The 19,439-nt window shown below is 50.3% G+C and overlaps 1 protein-coding gene across 3 annotated transcripts in view; it reads left to right on the top strand.

Moving 5' to 3' along the window:
* The window catches only part of CHRDL2 (chordin like 2), a 72,538-nt gene that overhangs the window by 10,747 nt on the left and 42,352 nt on the right, over window positions 1-19,439 (top strand). Inside the window, exons 1-4 of one of the 3 annotated variants that reach the window (XM_075919602.1) lie at window positions 10,421-10,456; window positions 15,548-15,660; window positions 16,929-17,022; window positions 18,671-18,813. In XM_075919602.1, the coding sequence (XP_075775717.1) occupies window positions 15,556-15,660; window positions 16,929-17,022; window positions 18,671-18,813 (342 nt within the window). In that variant the 5' untranslated portion in view covers window positions 10,421-10,456; window positions 15,548-15,555. The other 2 variants (XM_075919603.1, XM_075919601.1) reach the window with 2 other exon arrangements.

Below are 19,439 nucleotides of genomic sequence, written 5' to 3'. Positions count from 1 at the left end.
TGGAGGAGGCAGAGTCAAGGGGTGTGCAAGTGTGTGGGTATGTGTGGGTGACGTGGGCCTTCTGTAAATTGTATGCTTGATCATTTAATATGCCCAGACAGAAGTAAAATGAAAACACGGCTCACCCTGAATAGGTTGACTCTTTTTATAGCCATAACATTATGTTTCAATAACAGTCACACACACTTTTTTTGTTAATAACCTGGCATGTGGGCTTGGGAACCTGCCCAACAGGGCCTCTCCCCTAACCGCCTGGCTGTGTCTAAGGGCTTTCAGTCCAGCCATGCCACTGTCAACTCAGCACTTACTACAATGACAGACAAGTACACAGGCTGACCAATAAATGCACATTCTTAGACAGTCGCTTTCATTTGGCTGGCCCGGGCCATACGGCGCTGGATACAGGAGCCACATTGGAAGTGGAGACACTGCATTGGGTCCACTGGAACCCCTGGAGCTAGGCCATTTAGACCAGCTAAAAGTCTGGTCCATTATGCAGGACTGTTGGATTGCTGCCCCGCCATTAGCCGGGTCCTCACATTACAGACTGTTGAGGGTCTGATTGGCAGGCCTTAGCCTCACAGAAATGTAGGCCTGGAAGAGACCTCAGTGAGTTATCCACGGCCTTCCCCTGCACTGAAACAGAACTAAATAGTATCCAGAGCAGGGATATTCAAACTTCATTGCACCTCAACCCCCTTCTGGCAACAAAGACACAACCCCAGGAGGGGGTCTTAGCCCAGGTGTGGGAGGGACAAAACTAAAGCCAAGGGCTTCAGCCCGAGGCAGGGGGCCTGTAACCTAAGCCCCCACAGTGGTGAAAGGAAGCTGGTGCACCACACTGTGATGCACCGGTAAGAGAGTGGCCGGCTGCGGGAGGGCCTTTGAATGTTGTCAGCCACCATGCTGCTGCTGCTGTTGGCCCACCCCTCCCGTTTTGGCCCCCATCCTCCACAGTCCAAACTACTCCCCCTCAGCCCCAGCCCTACTGGGCCTGAGCCAGCACCCACAGCCCCTGGGCAGCAAGGCCACTGCTCACCCAGGCTGCAGCCCCAAAGCTCAGGTGGCCGGGGATCTAGCAGAGCATGGTGGCCATGCTCCCAGCCCCAAGACTCCCCACAGTCCTTGCCCTGAGGCCCCCACCCAGCCCCAACCTCCTCCCCGGACTCTTGCACCCCCCATATTTCTGCCCTGAGCCCTCACCCCTGCCCTGAGCCCCCCTCTACCTCTCACCCCCCTTCCCTGACTCCTGTGTCTTCCACACTCTGCCCTGAACTCCCCCACACCCACCACAACACTCTGCCTGAGCCCCCAGCACTCCAGCCTACACTTAAAATTGCTTACAAGTACTGTGGTATCACAGCCCCTCCAGCCGCCTGCCCACCCACTCTGGGGATGGGGTTTGGGCTTCCGCTTCAGTCCTGGGCCCAGCACGTCTAAGCCAACCCTGGTGACCCCACACAAAATGGGGTTATAAACCTCTTTGGGGTCCTAACCCGGTTTGAGAACCTCAGATCTAGACCATCCCTGACAGGCATTTGTCTAATCTGTTCTTAAAACTCTCCAGTGACTGAGATTCTACAACCTCCCTAAGCAATGTACTTAACTACCCTGACAGGGTTTTTTGAGGCGCTAACCTAAGGTTCCCTTGTTGCACTTTAAGTCCATTACTTCTTTTCCTATCTTCAGTGATTAAGGAGAACAATTTATCCTCCTCCTCTTTGTACCTTTCACCTACTTGAAGACTTTTATCATGGCCCACCTCAGTCTTTCCTTCTCCAGACTAAACAAACAAAAGTTTATCAGTCTTGCAGGTCGTGTTTTCTAGACCTTTAATCATTTTTGTTACTCTCCTCTGAACTTTTTCCATTTTGTCCACATCTTTCCTGAAATGTAGTGCCCGGCACTGGAAACAAGACTCCTGTTGAGGCCTTTTAAGCTATGTCTAGACTGCTTTCTTCTGCAGAAAGAAGATATGCAAATTCAGAACTAATTTGCATATCTTCTCAGAAGGGGTTTTGTGAAAGAGAAAGCAGTTTAGATGCAGTTCTTTTGGGGGAAAAACTCTTTTTCAAAAGAACCCTTCTTCCTAAAAACATGAGGTGTGCAGGTTTCTTTCAAAAAAGGGGTGGTTTTTTCGAAAGAACCGCATCTAAACTGCTTTCTTTTTCGACAAAACCTCTGCCGATAACGCAATCAGAAGATATGCAAATTAGCTCTGAATTTGCATATCTTCTTTCAGCAGAAGAAAACAGTCTAGACGCAGCCCCAGTGCTGAGCAGACCGGAATAATCTCTGCTTGTGTCTTGCTTGCAACTCTCCTGCTAATACATCACAGAATTTTGTTCCCCCCCCCCTTTTTTTTTGCAACATTACTTGATTAACTCATATTTAGTTTGTGATCCATTATAACCCCTAGGTTTTTTTCTCTGCAGCACTCCTTCCTAGGTAGGCATTTCCCGTTTTGTATTTGTGCCAATTATTTATTCCTTCCTAAGGCTAGGATGTTGCCATTTTTGTGACTTAATTTTGTCCTGTTTTGTTCAGATCATTTCTCCAGTTTGTCCAGATCATTCTGAATTCTAGCCCCTACTCCAAAATGCTTGTAACCCCTCCCAGCTTGATATCACCCACAAACATTATAAGGAGACTTGCTGTGCCATTATCCAAACCATTTATGAAGATACTGAACAGAGCTGGACCCAGGACAGATCCCTGCAGGACCCCACTCAATATGCCCTTCCAGCTTGACCAGGAACGGTTGGTGACTACTCTGTGAGAATGCTCTTTCAATCCATTATGCACTCCTCTTACAGTAGGCTCATCTCTAGGCTGCATTTCCCCACTTTGTGTAGGAGGCAGTCGTGTGAGATAGTATCAAAAGCCTTACTAAAGCCAGGAGATCTGTTCTAATGGGCCGGCAAAGCTGAGCTCAGAGTTAATCTGTTGCCTGCACCTCAAGTCAGGGGTAAGGTGACCAGTGTTCCCTCGAATAGTTCAGACTCGTATGCGGAATGAATGCTGTGATGTGCACCAACATGGTGGTGATGGGTGACGAATCACTTCTGTATTGGTGCATGTAACAAGCTTAATGGGACGAAGCCAAGGGATTTGGGTTGTGGGAGGGGGCTCGGTGCTGGGTCGGAGGATTGGGGTGCGGGGGCATGAGAGCTCTGGCTGGGGGTGCGGACTTTGGGGTGGGGCTGGGGGTAAGAGGTTGGCGTGTGGGAGAGGCAGAGGGTTGGGAGGTGAGAGCTCTGGCTGGGGGTGTGGACTCTAGGGTGGGGCTGCGGATGAGGAATTTGGGATGCAGGCAGGTTGCCTGGAGCTGGAGCCAGAGGACTCCCCTCAGCTCTCTCCCCTCTGGCAGCATGGAACTTGGGGGAGAAGCCCCCCTCTCTCCCCACAAGCAGCAACCAGCTCCAAGCTTGGGGGAGAGGTCCACAGCAGCCTTGCATGCCCCAACTTGATCCCCTTCCTCAGTTCCCACCCATCCCCCTCTCTCTTCCCCAAGCCCCTGTTGCACGGCTCTGGATTGCTGCTGCTGACCTTGCAGCTTAGAAGGAACTGAGAACGTTACACAAATGTCCAATCTTCAGAGAGTTGGTGCGGAGACACGGCTGAGAGCTGGGATCAGGGCTTTGCTAACCTAGATGTACCTCATGGCAGAGGCCAGACCAGGCAGGACCAGCTGTGGGATGGTTCCCACTAACTTCCCTGCTAGCCGCACTGCCTTGGAATTGATGGTTCTGGGGGCGCTGACTGGCAGCCCTGCCAATAAGCCTGGTCTCCACTCCAGACCAGGTGCTGCTTGACTGCAGGTCATGCACCTCATGCTGCTTGCCCTTGTTCCACTCCCTGCTCTTCTGCAGCCTCAGCCTCCTGGCTCGGCCGCTGGCTTATGACTCTAGCTGCCCATCTAGTTCTGGCCTTTGGTTTTGGTATCTCCAAGGGAGATCCCTGGCTCATCCTTTGCTTTGCAACTGGTTTAACCCCCAGCTCTGGCATTTGGCCTTAGTCACTCCAATACTGGCCCTCGGCTTGTTTCCTAAACACTGACTGGTAACCAAATTCACTTCCATCACTAGGCCTAGCCATCAGGGCTCAGCCTGCAGCATCGAGCTCTTTGGGATCAGCTCGTATTTCAGAGGCAAAAGCGAGGCTGAGATTCACCTGCAGGGAATGGTTTAGGGGATGAAATGCAGAGGGTCCATGGCTTCGTAGGTTGTTGCTCCTGAAAGACAGGCAACAGCGCAGGCCAGACCTTCAGCTCCGGGGAAGTCAAGGAATCCTGCCAATTTGTATCATCTGCAGATCTGATGATCATGCAACCTTCAGCTGCCCAAAAAAGCAAGGCATGGAACCCAAGCCTGCTCTAGAGAGAAGAGAAAATCAAAGTAGATTCTTTCCGTGTCAGGAATATGAACATCCTATTGGTGGCTGAGGGACAGTTTAAGCTTAGGGAAAGCTCCGTTCTACCACTGCCTTTGAAGGGCTTGTCCCGGAGAAGATCCCTTGGTGCATTAAGCAGTCTTTCCCAACACAGTCTGTGATTATGCAACAAGGACTCTGCCAATGCAGCAGCACCAGGATAGCTCTGGAGACACAACCCTTCGTGTAGATACAATGTGTGCCAACAGGAATAGTAGTAACACCATCTCCCTGAAGGACGGTCGCTACCCGACAGATGCAACCATCTAGTGAGCGAACCTCCCTTGGGTGGAGTGCTTTGCCCTAGGGTGCTAAAACCAGTGGTAGACATTTGGGCTCTCAACCCTAGGGAGAGGTGCGGGCTTCAGAGCCTGATCTCCAGCCCCAGCCCAACATCTGCAGAGCTATTTATTGTGCAGTGGCGCAAGCCTAAGTCACTTGACCCAAGCTCTGAGGCGTCCTGTTGCTCACAGTGTAAATGCACCCTTCATGGCTAGGATAGCAAGGGTCGATCAGACACACTGAGTTGAACTCTCAAGTGGCACAGACTCGTTCTGCTTGCTGTAGCTGCCCGTCATGGAAGTGGAAAACAGCAGTGGGAGCCCCCCACCTTGTTTCAGACTTCACAGGCTCTGGATACATTCACTGCAGGAGGGACTTTTAGTGGTACTTTCCTGACAGTTTTACCTGGGTGTAGAGGGAGGCCATTGCTTGCTCTGCAGATCTCAAGTGCCTTCTCTTTGAAGATGAAAAGCACTTCAGCGAGGCTCAGGAATGAGGATTTTCACCTCCCCTGCTTTAGAGCTGGGGGACTGAGGCTGTGAGTCACATGAGATTACGCAGAGCTGGGATTAAAAGCCAGGGCTCTTAATGTGTAGGGCTGGGCTTGAATTTCCGCAAAAGCAGTGACTTTCTACTGTAAGAAATCAGTGCTTCTTTCGGAAATACTATGCTGCTCCCGTTCAGGCAAAAGTCCTTTTGCGCAAAACTTTTGCGCAAAACGGCCAGTGTAAGAGCCACGTGTAAGAACCACAAGAGCAGTCTTCCTCCCGTAGAAAGCAATGAGTAGTCTAGTAGCACCTTAAAGACTAACAAGACATGTAGCTGCTATCATGAGCTTTCGTGGGACAAACCCACTTCTTCAGATGACTGGAATATTGGAAGTCCTTTGCCCATTAAAGTTCATGATACCATCTACAGCTGTGTCTAGATGGCATGATTTTACGGAAATGCTTTTAACGGAAAAGTTTTCCGTTAAAACATTTTCGGAAAAGAGCATCTAGATTGGCATGGACGCTTTTCCGCAAAAGCACTTTTTGCGGAAGAGCGTCTGTGCCAATCTAGACGTGCTTTTCCGCAAAAAAGCCCCAATCGCCATTTTCGCGATCAGGGTTTTTTTGTGGAAAACAAATCTGAGCTGTCTACACTGGCCGTTTTGCGCAAAAGTTTTGCGCAAAAGGACTTTTGCCTGAACGGGAGCAGCATAGTATTTCCGCAAGAAGCACTGATTTCTTACAGTAGAAAGTCACTGCTTTTGCGGAAATTCAAGCAGCCAGTGTAGACAGCTGGCAAGTTTTTCCGGAAAAGCGGCTGATTTTCCGGAAAAACTGGCCAGTCTAGACACAGCCCAGATGTTTTGTTCATCTTTAAGGTGCTACTAGACTATTCGTTGTTTTTTAAGTTTTTCCTGTTACAGACTATCTCAGCTCCCCCGCTGAAGCTTTTGGTTTTATTTAATCAGCCCTTTCTCCAGGAAGCCTGGGTCTAAAATAGCAGGGGTTATAGTGTCTTTGTTTTCCCCCTAGGGTTAATTATCTTTCCTTGGAGGGCACAGGGACAAGCATGGGCATGATGGAGCTCTGGGAATGGCTCTTTTGACTTAGGATGTTTAAAAAATTGGGATACATGGGAGCACGGTGGTGGCAGTTCTCTTGGTCTGAGAGAAGGGTTCATCCAGCGCAGTCCTCCAAAGCAATGCCCCTCTCAAGCTGGCCAGTCAGGCTGTGTTCTGACCAAGAACTCGCCCAGTCTGGTGGCAGCTAAAATTCCACCTAGAGAGAACCAAAGGCGCCCATCTTACAAGCTACCACAGGATGATTAAAAGGGCCAGCTTGTGCATACTGTTCCTGGGATGACCATCACGAGGAGCCCTGAGCCACTCCCAGTGAAATCAGTGGCCTCAGTGAGCTCACCAACGGGCTAGTAAAGGAATGCACTACCCCTTAAAGGACAGGCTGATGCACGCCAACATGACTGCTTGGGGTGGAATGGAGGATGCCCTGCCTTGTTCTGCCCTGCCCTAGGGCTGAGCTATAGAAGAAGCAACTGAGTGAGAGACGCACATGTGGATGGTGGGTTCTCTCTCAGGCTCCCAGAAACCAAGCTGATCTAACTCAGAGACTTCGTTTGGTGGGTGTTAAGTGTAAACTCCCTGAGACGAACTGTGTATTGTGATGGATTGCTCCTGTCCAGAATCCTCATTAGAAGGGGACCAGTTGTTTTGTTGGTATGTGGTGGCTTCTCCTTACCTTTGGGTAAGGAGTGCTAAAATGAACCCATCGCCGCCCAATCTGGGGAAACTGAAGTGGAGCACACTCATAGCACCACACTGAGACACAAAGGGGCATGCAGGGATGTTACGTGACTTTATGTGGCTCCGAAGTGTCACTCTCAAAAAAACACAAAACCCGATTAAAAAGACAATTGAAGGACCTAGGACTCGTAGGCCTAGTCTACACTACCCTGCCCTCCCTCCCCGGCACTTACTTCAGCTACTCAAAAAGTGTAGCTGTAGTCAACACACTATTCACAGTGTCTTGCATGCAGTATAGTCAGCAGGGGTTGCTCTTCCGTCAATGCTGCTGGCTACTCTTCTCAACCTGACAGAGTACCGGTGTCGATGGGAGAGAGCTCTGAGATTGATTTATCATGTCTACACAGACATTATACATTGACGGATCAATTGCTGATAGCCTGCCCTGGGCAAGGTGGGCGGGATGTTCCACACCCCGGGAGGAGCAGGGCCTCAGGCAGCAGGGGTGGGGCCAGGACTAGGCAGTCCTCAGTGCTGCCCAGAGAATGTAGCACAGTGGTCCCCAACACGGTGCCCGTGGGCGCCATGGTGCCCGCGGGGCCATTTGTGTGCGCCCGCCAAATGCTCGGGGCTGGCCTGACCCCGGGCATGTGGTACATGCATGGTGCCGGAGCCGGCCCGGGCGCATGGTAAGCGCTGGCTCCGGGAGCGGCGCGAATTGGCCGCTCGTGCCCTGGGCGCGCGGCGCCTGCAGGGGGGGCGCCGGCTCCGGGCGCGCGGCATTTGGAGGGGGCGCCGGCGTGCAGCGCTTGGGAGGAGCGCTGGCCCTGGGAGCGCGGCGCTTGCAGGGGGGGGGCCCGGCCCCAGGCGCGCTGCGCTTGGGGGACGGCGCCAGCCCCGGGCCTGCGGCATTTGGAGGGGGTGCCAGCCCTGGGCGCGCGGCGCTGGGGGGGGCCACCCCTGAGCACGTGGCTATGGGGGGCCCCGCCCCTGAGCACGCAGCTATGGGGGGGGCTGCCCCCGAGCACGCAGCTATGGGGGGGGCTGCCCCCGGGCATGCATGTGTCCCTGCCCTCTGGCGCCCGGCAGCCTCTAAAGGTTGGGGACCACTGATGTAGCACCTCTTCCAGGCAGCCTTAGCACTTCCCAGAGAACACTGCATGTAGCCCTGGCTGCACGTTAACGAGCCCAGGGATCTAGCTACCACTGCTGCAGCTCCAGGCCCCTTTGCATCACCAGACCCCAGGGGTAGTTGCCCCCTTTGATTCCCCACATGGGCAGGCCTGTACAGTATGGAAGGGATCGGATGCATGTAAGGTGATCTGTAAATGCTAAGGGCCTGATTCTGCTGTCTCTTACCACTGATGTAAATCCAGAGTAACTCCACTGAGCAATACCCTGAGAAGCTGATGTAAATGAAAGAAGGCAAGTCAGTTGTACCCTTACCTTTTGACAAGGGGGCTTGACAGACATTGCTTAGAACCTTGTGTGGCGTAGTTTACATTGGCACAAAATGCTCCTTTATATAATGTGGCTGCTGTGTGGCTCTCCATGGTGCTACTCAACAGGAGCACGGGGTGGAGAATCTGGCCCAAACTCTTTGTTTTTCATAAAGATCTGTCCTCCTCCCAGCTCCGGTTTGTTTGCGGCTGGACTCTGACCTCCTAGCATAATCCTTCCGGGGGGGGGGCGGGGGGGGGGGGGGTCAGGAAACAGATGCCAGTCTGGGCACACCACAGCTGTGGCATTGGGACTTTTCTGCAGGAGGATGCTGGGGCATGAACATATGTGAACATTAGCCACACAGGGAATTAGAATCCCTTAGGTTCCACGCTACCTTCCTACAAAAGCATAACACAGCAAGGTAGCAGGTATCACGTAAAGACACAGGTTCTCCTTGCTGGTGAGGAGGGAGGATTTGTGCCAGTTATACCAATGAATGTGCTGAGAAGTCCCCATAGAGCAACCTGGACCCTGGCACACCACTGGGGGAGAGTCCCTGACCCTCACTTCACCATGAGGGGCTGGGATTTGGGAGACGGAATCATGAATCTTCAGTGTGTGAGTTTGGGCAAGTCACTTAACTCTTCTGCGTCTCAGTTTCCCTATCTGTAAAATGGGGCTAGCGATGCTCCTTTGCTAAGTGCTTTGAGATCTATGAGTGCTAAATATTATTCTTGTTCTTCTTGCTGCACAGTCCTATTGGCTTTGGCTCCCGTGACTGTTCCATTCTACCCTTTCTCCCAGCTGTGCTGTGAGCATAGAGGGGAGACGTCCACATCTGCAAAAGGGAGCTTTGCCTGTCCAACTATGCTCTGCAGCTCTAGAACTTACGTGTCACCTCCACACTGATGCAGTCCCACAGTGGTGCTCCTACTTGTGTAGATTTAGGGGATGAAGGCTTCCCGGTTTTCTCCTCCTTCAGAGGAGAACACATGGGCCACCATCAGGAAAACCAGTGAAAGCCGTTGGAATGAGAAACCAGGTTACGGTTTTTCATTTGGTACTTAATATCCAAAAGTCTTCACCGTGCAAATCCTCTTTTTAGAAAACAACATGACTTTTGTGAGCGTGTTATTGCTGAAGACGGCAATAAATAAGGAGACTGGAGCTCAAGTGGCAATTTAAAGCTACAAATGGCTTTTCGCTCAGAGCAAATTGGGAAGATCTCCAACATTTGACCTATGAAAATGAAATTATTATACTGGCATGGGAAAAAATGATCTGCATTCTGATGCTTCTAAGCCTTCTCCTTCATTACATCTCTGGATCACCTTTAACCAAATAGCCATCTGCTTGGTGCCAACTATGCACCACAGTGCTGCTGAGATGTGGACAAGTGTCTACGGGTGCCTTAAACTACCAGGTCTTTGTAATTTTAATGGCAGAACATTTGCAGACATTAATCAGCTTGCTTTCTAGGGCTGGATTCAAACCAGGGTTCCACTTGTGAAAGACAAGTGATTAAACATTGAAACCACCCAGCCAACTGGCATGGGGAAGTGTGCTAGCTTAGCAAAGCTCTGTCATATTAAGGTAACTATATTTCTTCATCTTCAGCATAATTCATTAAGCAGGGAAAAATGAAGTCATTATTCTCCCTTTTGAAAGTTATTATTTTTTCACTCATTTCCTGCAATTGCGTAGATAAACACAGTCCTTGCGCGACTGGCCATTTGCTCTAAGCCTTGGTCATTCCGAACCATCAGGGGCGGGAACAGATGAGTTTGTTGATTTGTCTACTTTGGAGTGATTTATATGAGTGGCTTGGGGAATTGAGCGACCACAGACTTGGAGAGAATGGAGACCCCCATGGATCCACCCAGAATGCCGTGCAAACGCCTGCATCGACACTGAATGCCATTCTGTCTGTAATGGAATTTTCTGCTGCGATTGACAATGCTGCCATTGTGTCACATTAACCATGGAACGTAAGGCCTGTGCTTTGCGCAGTCACTTAAGGGACTAACAAAAGGTGGCCTTAGCACAGAGGTGGGTTTAATCCTCAGGAAGCTCTTAAATCCACGGTGGCTCCCGCGGAGACGCATTCAGATGGCAACAGAGACAGACGTGGGGTTTTTAAATGGATCTACAAGCCGAGCATCACCCTCTTGCACCACACTGAATTGCAGCTCTGTTTGGTTCTGCTCTTGCCTGTGTAACTACAGGGCTGTATATACCAGCTATTCCCATTGCCCTGTGGAGTTCAAGGAATCGGCGGCAATGGCAGCTCTCTTTCTAGGGTGCGGTGCCATGGATAGAGTCATCCACTTTTACCCTTCACTAGCGTCAGGTCTCAGGAGCTGGTCAGAGGGGGAATCGCACCATTTTACTAGCAGGCCGCTATTGTGCGTCCCAGCAGTGTCTGGAGGCCCCATGGCGATGGCAGCCATCACAGACGTGCTGAGAGACAGTCCAGGCGTGAAGAGCTCAGACAAAGGGTGAGAAGAGAGGCAGAGGTAAAGTGAGTTGGCCAAGGCCGTAGCTGGGAGAAGAACCAAGTCCTTCCTAGCACCAAACCAGCAGCCTCTCCACTACGTTACCTGGCCTTCCACAGCTGAAATGCAATTCATAGTCTCATAGGCCTGGAAGGGATACCGAGCGGTCATTGAGTCCAGTCCCCTGCCCCCACAGCAGGACTAGAGCCCCAAATTGTGGGACACGCCCTCTGGGGAGCATGGAGGAACATTTGGGGGGACACATCGTGGGGCCTGGGCCAGCCCCCACACCAGGCAAGTAGGCAGTGCCACCCAGTCCTGCTCTAGCCCCATGCTCAGCCCAGATCTGCCCTGATTCCCTCTCTGCCCCCAGGTCAGCTCTGCCTCTTACCTCAGCTTCTTCCCCATCCTCAGCTCTGCCTTCAGATCAAGCTCCCTTGCTGAGCCAACTGTGCAGTAATGGAGAGGGGGGGTCAGACAGATCCCATTACTGATGGGGGGGGCGATAGGAAAAGTTTGTGCACCACTGATCTACACCAGTGGCTCCCAACCTTTCCAGACTCCTATCCCCCTTTAAGGAGTCTGATTGTCTTGTGTACCCCCAAGATTCACTCACTTCCAGCCTACAACATTAGGCATAAGTATACAGATACGTCACAGCACACTATTCCTGAAAATGTGCCCACTTTCTCCTTTTTACCATTTAATTATAAAATGAAGCAACTGGAGTATAAATATTGTACTCACATTTCAGGGGATAGTGTGTAGAGTAGTATAAACAAGTCATTGTATGAAATTTTAGTGTATACTGACTTCGCTAGGGCTGTTGTAAAACTAGGCATATAGCTAGCTGAGTGAATGTGTCCCTTGGCAGACCTCTGTGTACCCCCGGGGTATGCGTACCCCTAGTTGAGAATCACCGATCTACATCATCCCTGATAGATGTCTGTCTAACCTGCTCTTAAATATCTCCAGTGATGGAGATTCCTCAACCTCCCTAGGCAATTTATTCCAGTGTTTAACCCCCCTGACAGTTAGGAAGTTTTTTCTAATGTCGAACATAAACCTCCCTTGCTGCAATGCTCTCTTGCATTGCTTCTTGTCCTATCCTCAGAGGCCAAGGAGTAACACCCTTTTATGTACTTGAAAGCTGTTCTCATGTCCCCTCTTAGTCTTCCCCAGACTAAACAAACTCCGTTTTTTCCAACCTTCTCTCACACAATCCTCTCTTGTCCCACCTTCTTCTTCATCCTTCATCTGTAACCGCAGCAGCTTCCCTTTCTCCAAGACACTGGTTTTTGGGGGAGTCCCATGGAGAGAAATAATTATCCGTTTTATGCTGAAGGTGGCAAGACATGAGCTCATCTTGCTCTCTGCAGGTAGAGGACTGTGTCTACAAGGTCTGACACACCTCTCCATGTTCAGGGCAGCGATGCTGGCTCAGCTCCCTGGACTCCCAAGGGAAGACGTAGAGGCTGTTGGGGGTTAGGTTACCTAGGGAAGTAGTGGAGTCTCCATCCCTAGAGGGTCTATGATTCTATGATGTTTTACGAGAAACAGCAGCCAGGAAGGTCACCTCTGTTCCCCAAAAGGGAGGCCAGCTTCTGTGCAATGAGGCTTTGGGGCCAGATCTGAACCACATGTATTTCTCCAAAGGTCCCTGCCGCAGCTTAAGGGTGAGATCTTGGCGAAGTCCATGGTCGAGAATTTCAACCCAAGTGCGGAAAGGGCAGATTTCCAAAGGCACCCAGGTCCCACGACAGTCAGTCGGTGTTGGTCATTGTGCCTTTGAGGGTAAAGACTTGTCAGGACCTCCTGAAACCATTAGCCAGCCCCAGACTGGGATAAGATTTTAAAGTACTCTAAATCCTTAAGGTGGCATAGGTGTCAGAGGGGTAGCAGGGTCAGTCTTTTTCAACAAAAACAATAAGGAGTCCTAGGGCACCTTAAAGACTAATCAATTTATTAGTGCATAAGCTTTCATGGGCTGGTGCCCAGATTGTCAGATGCCTAAAGTGGAAACTTAAATTAAGCAGGTATATGCACCATGCAAAGATGGGTATGTGACCTTAATAATAAAGACATTTAAAGAAAGGTTTAAAAAACTGGACCTGGTTAGTCTTGAGAAAAGAAGACTGAGAGGGGACTTGATAACAATCTTCAACTCCAATAAGGGGTGTTATTACACAGATGGGTGATTGATTGTTCTCCATGGGCACGAAGGTAGGACTGAATCGGCAGCAAGGGAGATTTCGGTTAACTGAATTCTAGAAATGGTTTCCATGGGAGGTTGTGGAATCCCCTTCCCTGGAGGTTTTTAAGAACAGCTGTCAAGGATGGTCTGAGAGTACTGGGTAGTCAGGAGGGATGGACTAGATGACCTCTCAAGATCACTTGCAACACTACATGTCTATATGACTCAACTACACTCAATACAGTCATTTACCTGTGTACATTTTGGGACTGATTCTGATCTCATTTACATCCACCCAGCTCCCTTGGCTTCAGTGGAGTTACTCCTCATTTAGGGCCTTTCCCCTTCCATGTCCTCTCCATCTTTTGCTTTATTTCATTCTGTTTCACTCATCACTTCCATGTGTGCTTTTTATAGTGATAGAAATGTAGCCGTGTTAGTCTGGTGTAGCTGAAACAAAAAACAGGACTATGTAGCACTTTAAAGACTAACAGGATGGTTTAATAGGTGATGAGCTTTCGTGGGCCAGACCAACTTCCTCAGATCAAATAGTAGAAGAAAATTGTCACAACCATATATACCAAAGGATATACCAATTATCTTACCCATTACAAAGATAGCTTCCCCAATTATCACCTCTAATATCATTAGCTCACAGACATTTACCTCCCCCCTTCTGTTCTGAAATTTGATTTGTCCTTTTCATATGTGTTCATTTTTTTTAATTGTATCCTTTGGTATATATGGTTGTGACAATTTTCTTCCACTATTTGATCTGAGGAAGTGGGTTTGGCCCACGAAAGCTCATCACCTGTTAAACCATCTTGTTAGTCTTTAAACTGCTACATAGTCCTGGTTTTTTATAGTCCAGCTTCCTCCCAACGGGCTTGATGCTGAGTGGTTCCTGCAAGGGGCCCAGCCACCTCCACTGGAGTCAGCCAGGCCTGAGGGTACGAAGCACCTTGCAGGGTGGGGCCAAGATGGACCAAGAGGTCACTTGTTGCTCGCACTGTAACTTTCTTCTCCCAAGATCAGCCTTCATCTGTCCGTGCTCAGCTTGTTTTGTAGCTCAGTTCTTCAGCAAGATCATGGCCTGCCTTGCTTGCAGTTGGCCCACCCAGCCTTATCAGACTCACTGAATTCTCTTGAGAATGACTTTTCACGTCTATTTTCTCAGCCGGCTCTAACAGGGCGAGAGCTAAGGATGCAAAAAAGGGAATGCCATGCAAGGCGGTGAGATCCATCCAAACGGAATCTTTAGGGCTGCCTACCCAGAAACCAGACAATTCTCTGGGCTGGGTGGATTCACCCCAGGGTTTCGCCAGCCTCCCTCAGCCTCGGTTATGGCAGAGGGCCCTGATGGCAGAATGTCAAACAGGGGAAGAAGCCTGTGGGTATGGAAAGTGATTGCAACTTCCTTGCACTGAAAAGGAAGGGGAATAGCAGGCAGCCTATAATAATATAATACAATAATAGATACGGTGTTCTTTTTATTTGCCTTCTGCTTTTTGAATCCTGGGTTGTGTTTTGAAGCATTCTCCACAGCTGCAAGGCCTGGGAACTTACTTTTTCTTTAAGAACAAAGGCTGAAATCATCACATGTCCACTTGGCTCCAGGATCTGGGGCTTCAAGGAAAACAATCATTACCACGAGTCTCATGACAAAATCATGACAGTTGACAGCTCTGCATGTGACTCGCTGCCTGGATCAAACCTTGCGTGCCCTGCAACCTAGGATATTGTGAAAGTGACTCTGTTCTGGCCCAGTGTGTCCCAGACTGCAGCACCACTGGCCCATACATATTGCCAACTCAGATCTCTCTGACCGACACCTAATCTTGGTGGTGTTAGTGGCAACACAGCATGGGGTGTCCAAGATGATATAGGGTGAAAGACAGAGCTGGTTGGAACTTGGCCAGTGAAATGAAATTCCGCCACCAGATGTTTCACTGAAGCCTATACAGTGTCCACAGATGTTAGCGGGACAGGGTGGGTGATGTAACATCTTCTATTGAACTGGCTTCTGTTGGTGAGGTAAAAGAGATTACCTCAGCCGCTGTGACGCTCTAATATTTTGGGACCGACATGGCTGCCACAGGACTGCATATGTCTAGGAGATGTATAATGGGTTTCAACGGTTTCAGGTAAAAAAGGCTGATGTTGCATGGCTGGGGGTTAAGGCTCTGACCTGGGTTGTGGGAGACCCAAGACCTGGCTGTGCCTGATTTAGAGCAATCTGGGATGGAAAACGTTGTTCTGAAGCAGGCAGAGCAGGGACATGAATGTGGGCATCCCATGGGTGGATCAGACACTGAATTAAAAAGCTTGGATGTGGATCTAAACGCAGAAACTAGGACGTCTTGGCTCAGCCCTGCCAATTGACGGGGGAAGAAAATGCATTTCCAAGAGTGTTCCCTACACGTGCATAACTTCCACCGGTTTGATTTTCAGGTGCAGATATGTTCTGTGATTTTAATGGCAAGAAGTACGGTCCAGGAGAGAGCTGGCATCCCTACTTGGAACCTCAGGGGCTGATGTACTGCATCCGATGCACCTGTCTGGAGGTATATCTCATCTGTTGTGTTTGTAGCATGCCGCTGGGCATGAACACTGCGTTGGCAGCCTCTAACCAGTCCAGTTTACGGTGGCAAAACTCTGTCAAAGCGAGGGAGCTGGCAGATGCCTGAAGGGTGAGCAGCTGCTGGATGAGCTTACTCCTTTTGTATTAGGCTCATCCAGCACTGAATCCGAATCTCCTTGATGCGGGAGCTTTGTCTTTGGCGCTCACAGCTGCATTGTCCCAGCAGCGGGAAGCCATGTTGACAGGTGGAGAAGCGGTGGGGTCTTGACCCATTGATGGCTTTGATGTTCAGGGACAGGGCCCTGGACAAGCAATGGAAGTGGCCTGGGAGTTAACGGAGGGACTGGAGCACAAGGGGCGATGGCCCTTGCAGAACCCATCTGGCTGTGTACAGAACAAGCTGGAGCTTCTTCCTTTCCCCCCTTGGTCAGTCCTCCAAGACACAGGGAGCACCATTCGTCCAGTCTAGAGTTACAAACATGTGAATCTGCAAGGCTGGGGCCAGGCACATAGGACAATGTTCCCCAGAGAAGTCTGAGGCTCCGTTGTGCTCAGCCCTGCACAAACACATAGAAAGAGTCCCATAAATCTGACAAAAGGTGAGAGGGAAGCAGTGCCACAGAGAGGGAAAGTGCCTTGCCCTAGGTTATAGGCAGAGAGTAGGCCTCAGGCTTTCTGACCTACAGCAGTGTCCCAGACCACTGACTCTATTGGATCAGATCAACTTAATAAAGAGAGAAGCAGCCCTGAGGGGGAATATGATACAGGTCTAAAATCAGGACTGGTATGGAAAAAGTGAATAAAGAAGAGTTATTTACTCCTTCCCCTAACACAAGAACTAGGGGTCACCTAATGACATTAATAGGCAGCAGGTTTTAAACAAACCAAAGGAAGGATTTCTTCACACAATGCATAGTCTATCTGTGGAACTCCTTGCCAGAGGATGTTGTGAAGGCAAAAACTATAACAGTGTTAAAAAAAAGCTCAACATGTTCATGGAGGATAGGTCCATCAATGGCTATTAGCCAGGGTGGGCAGGGATAGTGTTCCTAACCTCTGTTCGTCAAAAGCTGAAAATGAGCAACAGGGGATGGATCAGTCAATAATTGCCTGTTCTGTTCACTCCCTCTGGGGCACTTGGCACTGGCCACTGTCAGAAGACAGGATACTGGGCTAGATGGACTTTTGGTCTGACCCAGAATAGTTATTTTTATGTCCCTGAACAGCTCTGTTCTCTCTCCCTGCAAACAGAATGTGAACGTGAGCTGTTATCAAATCCAGTGCCCAGCCCTGCATTGTATGAATCTCATCACTGACCCTCAGCAGTGCTGCCCTCGCTGTGCAGGTGAGTGGATGTAGGGAGCAGATTTCTTTGGTCACCGTTTCTGTATCTGGGAGCTCAGTTTCTACAGATGATTTTGCTTTTGGGCAGTCAGGACATGAGGAAAACAGGAAGCGAAGCGACGCTCTACACTTATAGAACATGGGTCTTCACACCAACTATTTATATTAGGAGGGAGTCCAAAAGCCCAGTCAGGAATGGGCTCCTGTGTGCCGGGAGCTGTACAAACCCCAAAGAGACAATGCTCAATAGAGCCAGATCACAGACGCCTCTCAGTCAGCACAGGACTTTCATGGAGCTGTGCCAATGACACCAACGAACAGGCTGGTCCCCAGAGTCTCCGTTGTTCTCAGCGATGTCAAACACTTGGGCAAAGGGCGTTGTTCCCATTTCACAGCAGCACAGCTGGCCCCAAGACCTGCTCAGTGCCTCGTGGCAAGGCAGGGCAGTGCTGGAAATAGCGCCTGGGTCACATGATTTTTTTGTGGGGAGGCAGCGGGGACACGCCCACCCAGGCAAGGCTGAGGGCGCACAGACCCAAGTGCCGGTCGCCCACTTGAACTCTGCAATGAAAAATTAGTCAGGGGCTGCACATAAATGAGAAGAAAAACCAAAACCTCTCACTGATGTGGCCCCTGACTAAGAAGCAAATAGACACTCGCCACATTCCCTTCACACACCAGAGCCTGGTGGGGTCCAAACTGTGGGGCAGCAGAGGGGCTGGAGCACCAGTGTAGGTTCTCCAAAGCTAGGATGGAGCCCTGAGCCTTGGGGGCTGGATCCAGGTAAGGTGGGAGCCGCATCCAGTGTGCAGGCCTGAGGTTCCCTACCCCAACTTATAGTGCTGCACTGTCGCTTAGATGCATTCAGAATCTTCCTTACCAGTGTGCCTTGTAAGCTGTGCGCTGGAGCATCCATCCAGGAGAGATTCAAATGCTGCCCAGCTGATTAGCAGACTGCTCACCACACCCACAGACAGCAGCATGTGTTCCTCCTGGTGGTGCACATCCACATTTGTCTCAGTGCACAGAGCAACATTTATTCCACACACATGGAAAAAAATTAGAGGGAACATTGTCCCTTACCTCCCCAGCACAGGCTATCCAGGGAAGGTGGGCCATGTCTGGTGCAATGATGGGGGTAAGAGGCAGAATCAAAATTGATGGGGGTAAAGTGCAGAATCAAAGTTCCCCCTCCCCCCCACTTTCTATCTCCCACAACGCAGGAAGAGGAAGACTGTGCTGTTGGAGCAGGGCAGTAGCCATTCCCTACCTGCTGGTGAAAAGGGGAGAAAAGGAAGAAATGTGGCTTCCTTATCCATAAGTTCTTCCCTTTTATTATGGGGCTGTCCTGGGAGCTCTCACACTGATTTTCAGATTAATCATAATTTCACAGAGAGGCAGCACAAACTGTCTTATGGGCTCCCTTCCAGACGGAGATGGCCCTAGCCAGGCTGGACCCAGAGCCGGATAAGCTGATAACAGTGTGCCATGTTTACATTTCCCCTGGAAGATGGTCCCAGCTTCCCATGAATCAGAGCAGGATCAGTGGCGTGGATCTGTGTAGCGTCAGTCTGCCGGGCCCTGAAGGCCGGGGCTGGTAAGCAACGAGACTCAGCGCGGCTGTTGCTGTTCCTCCTCTCCCCCTGTAGAGCCGCACACGCCGTCTGGCCTCCGGGCACCTGAGAAGTCTTGCCAGTACAACGGGACAACCTACCAACCAGGGGAGATGTTTACCACCAGCGAACTCTTCCCTTCCCGGCAGCCAAATCAGTGTGTACAGTGCAGCTGCTCCGTAAGCTACTTTTGAATCCACGGGGTGTTTTCTCTGTCAGGTGTGCCTGGGGATTCCAGGGGAGGACATGGTCAGGGAGTGTCAATCTTTGTGTTTTAATCTGTACGGGACTTCAGCAATACAGTTCATGCCCTAGTATTGCAGGTAACCTGACCAGTTTTATTCCGGCTCTGCTCCTCTCCCATGGGGCGTGTTATTCCCTGTGAGCTGATCGCATGCGGAACAGTGCCTGGCTCTATGGATAGTTCTGCTGGCATCCACAGGACTATTCAGTGGTGGGAGGTTGTGTATCAGAGCCAGCTCTTTGGGGTATGATTCCCGTCTTACACTGGTGTAACCTGGTAATCATCCCACTGCAGTACATGGGGTCACCATGGAGCAAAACCTTCCTAAGGGAGAGGAGAATCGGATCCTTCCCTGTTCCCTGGGAATGGTCCGACTTGATGCGAGACAGATCTCTCACTGACCATCTGGATTCTGATCTTTTACACTGGTGTCAATATAGAGTAATCCAGTGGCTGAGTCTGAATGACAACCCTTGGCTTCCAAGCAGTAAGGGCTAATGATCAGGGTCAATGGGGTGCGCTCCCTCACAGGGCTGTGTGGCCCAATGGCTAGAGTCAATA

This window comes from Pelodiscus sinensis, chromosome 1 (assembly GCF_049634645.1).
Source record: "Pelodiscus sinensis isolate JC-2024 chromosome 1, ASM4963464v1, whole genome shotgun sequence".
Classification (NCBI taxonomy): Eukaryota; Metazoa; Chordata; order Testudines; family Trionychidae; genus Pelodiscus; species Pelodiscus sinensis.
The sequence above is the reverse complement of the archived record's forward strand: the minus strand, read 5'-3'. Positions and strand labels throughout refer to the sequence as shown.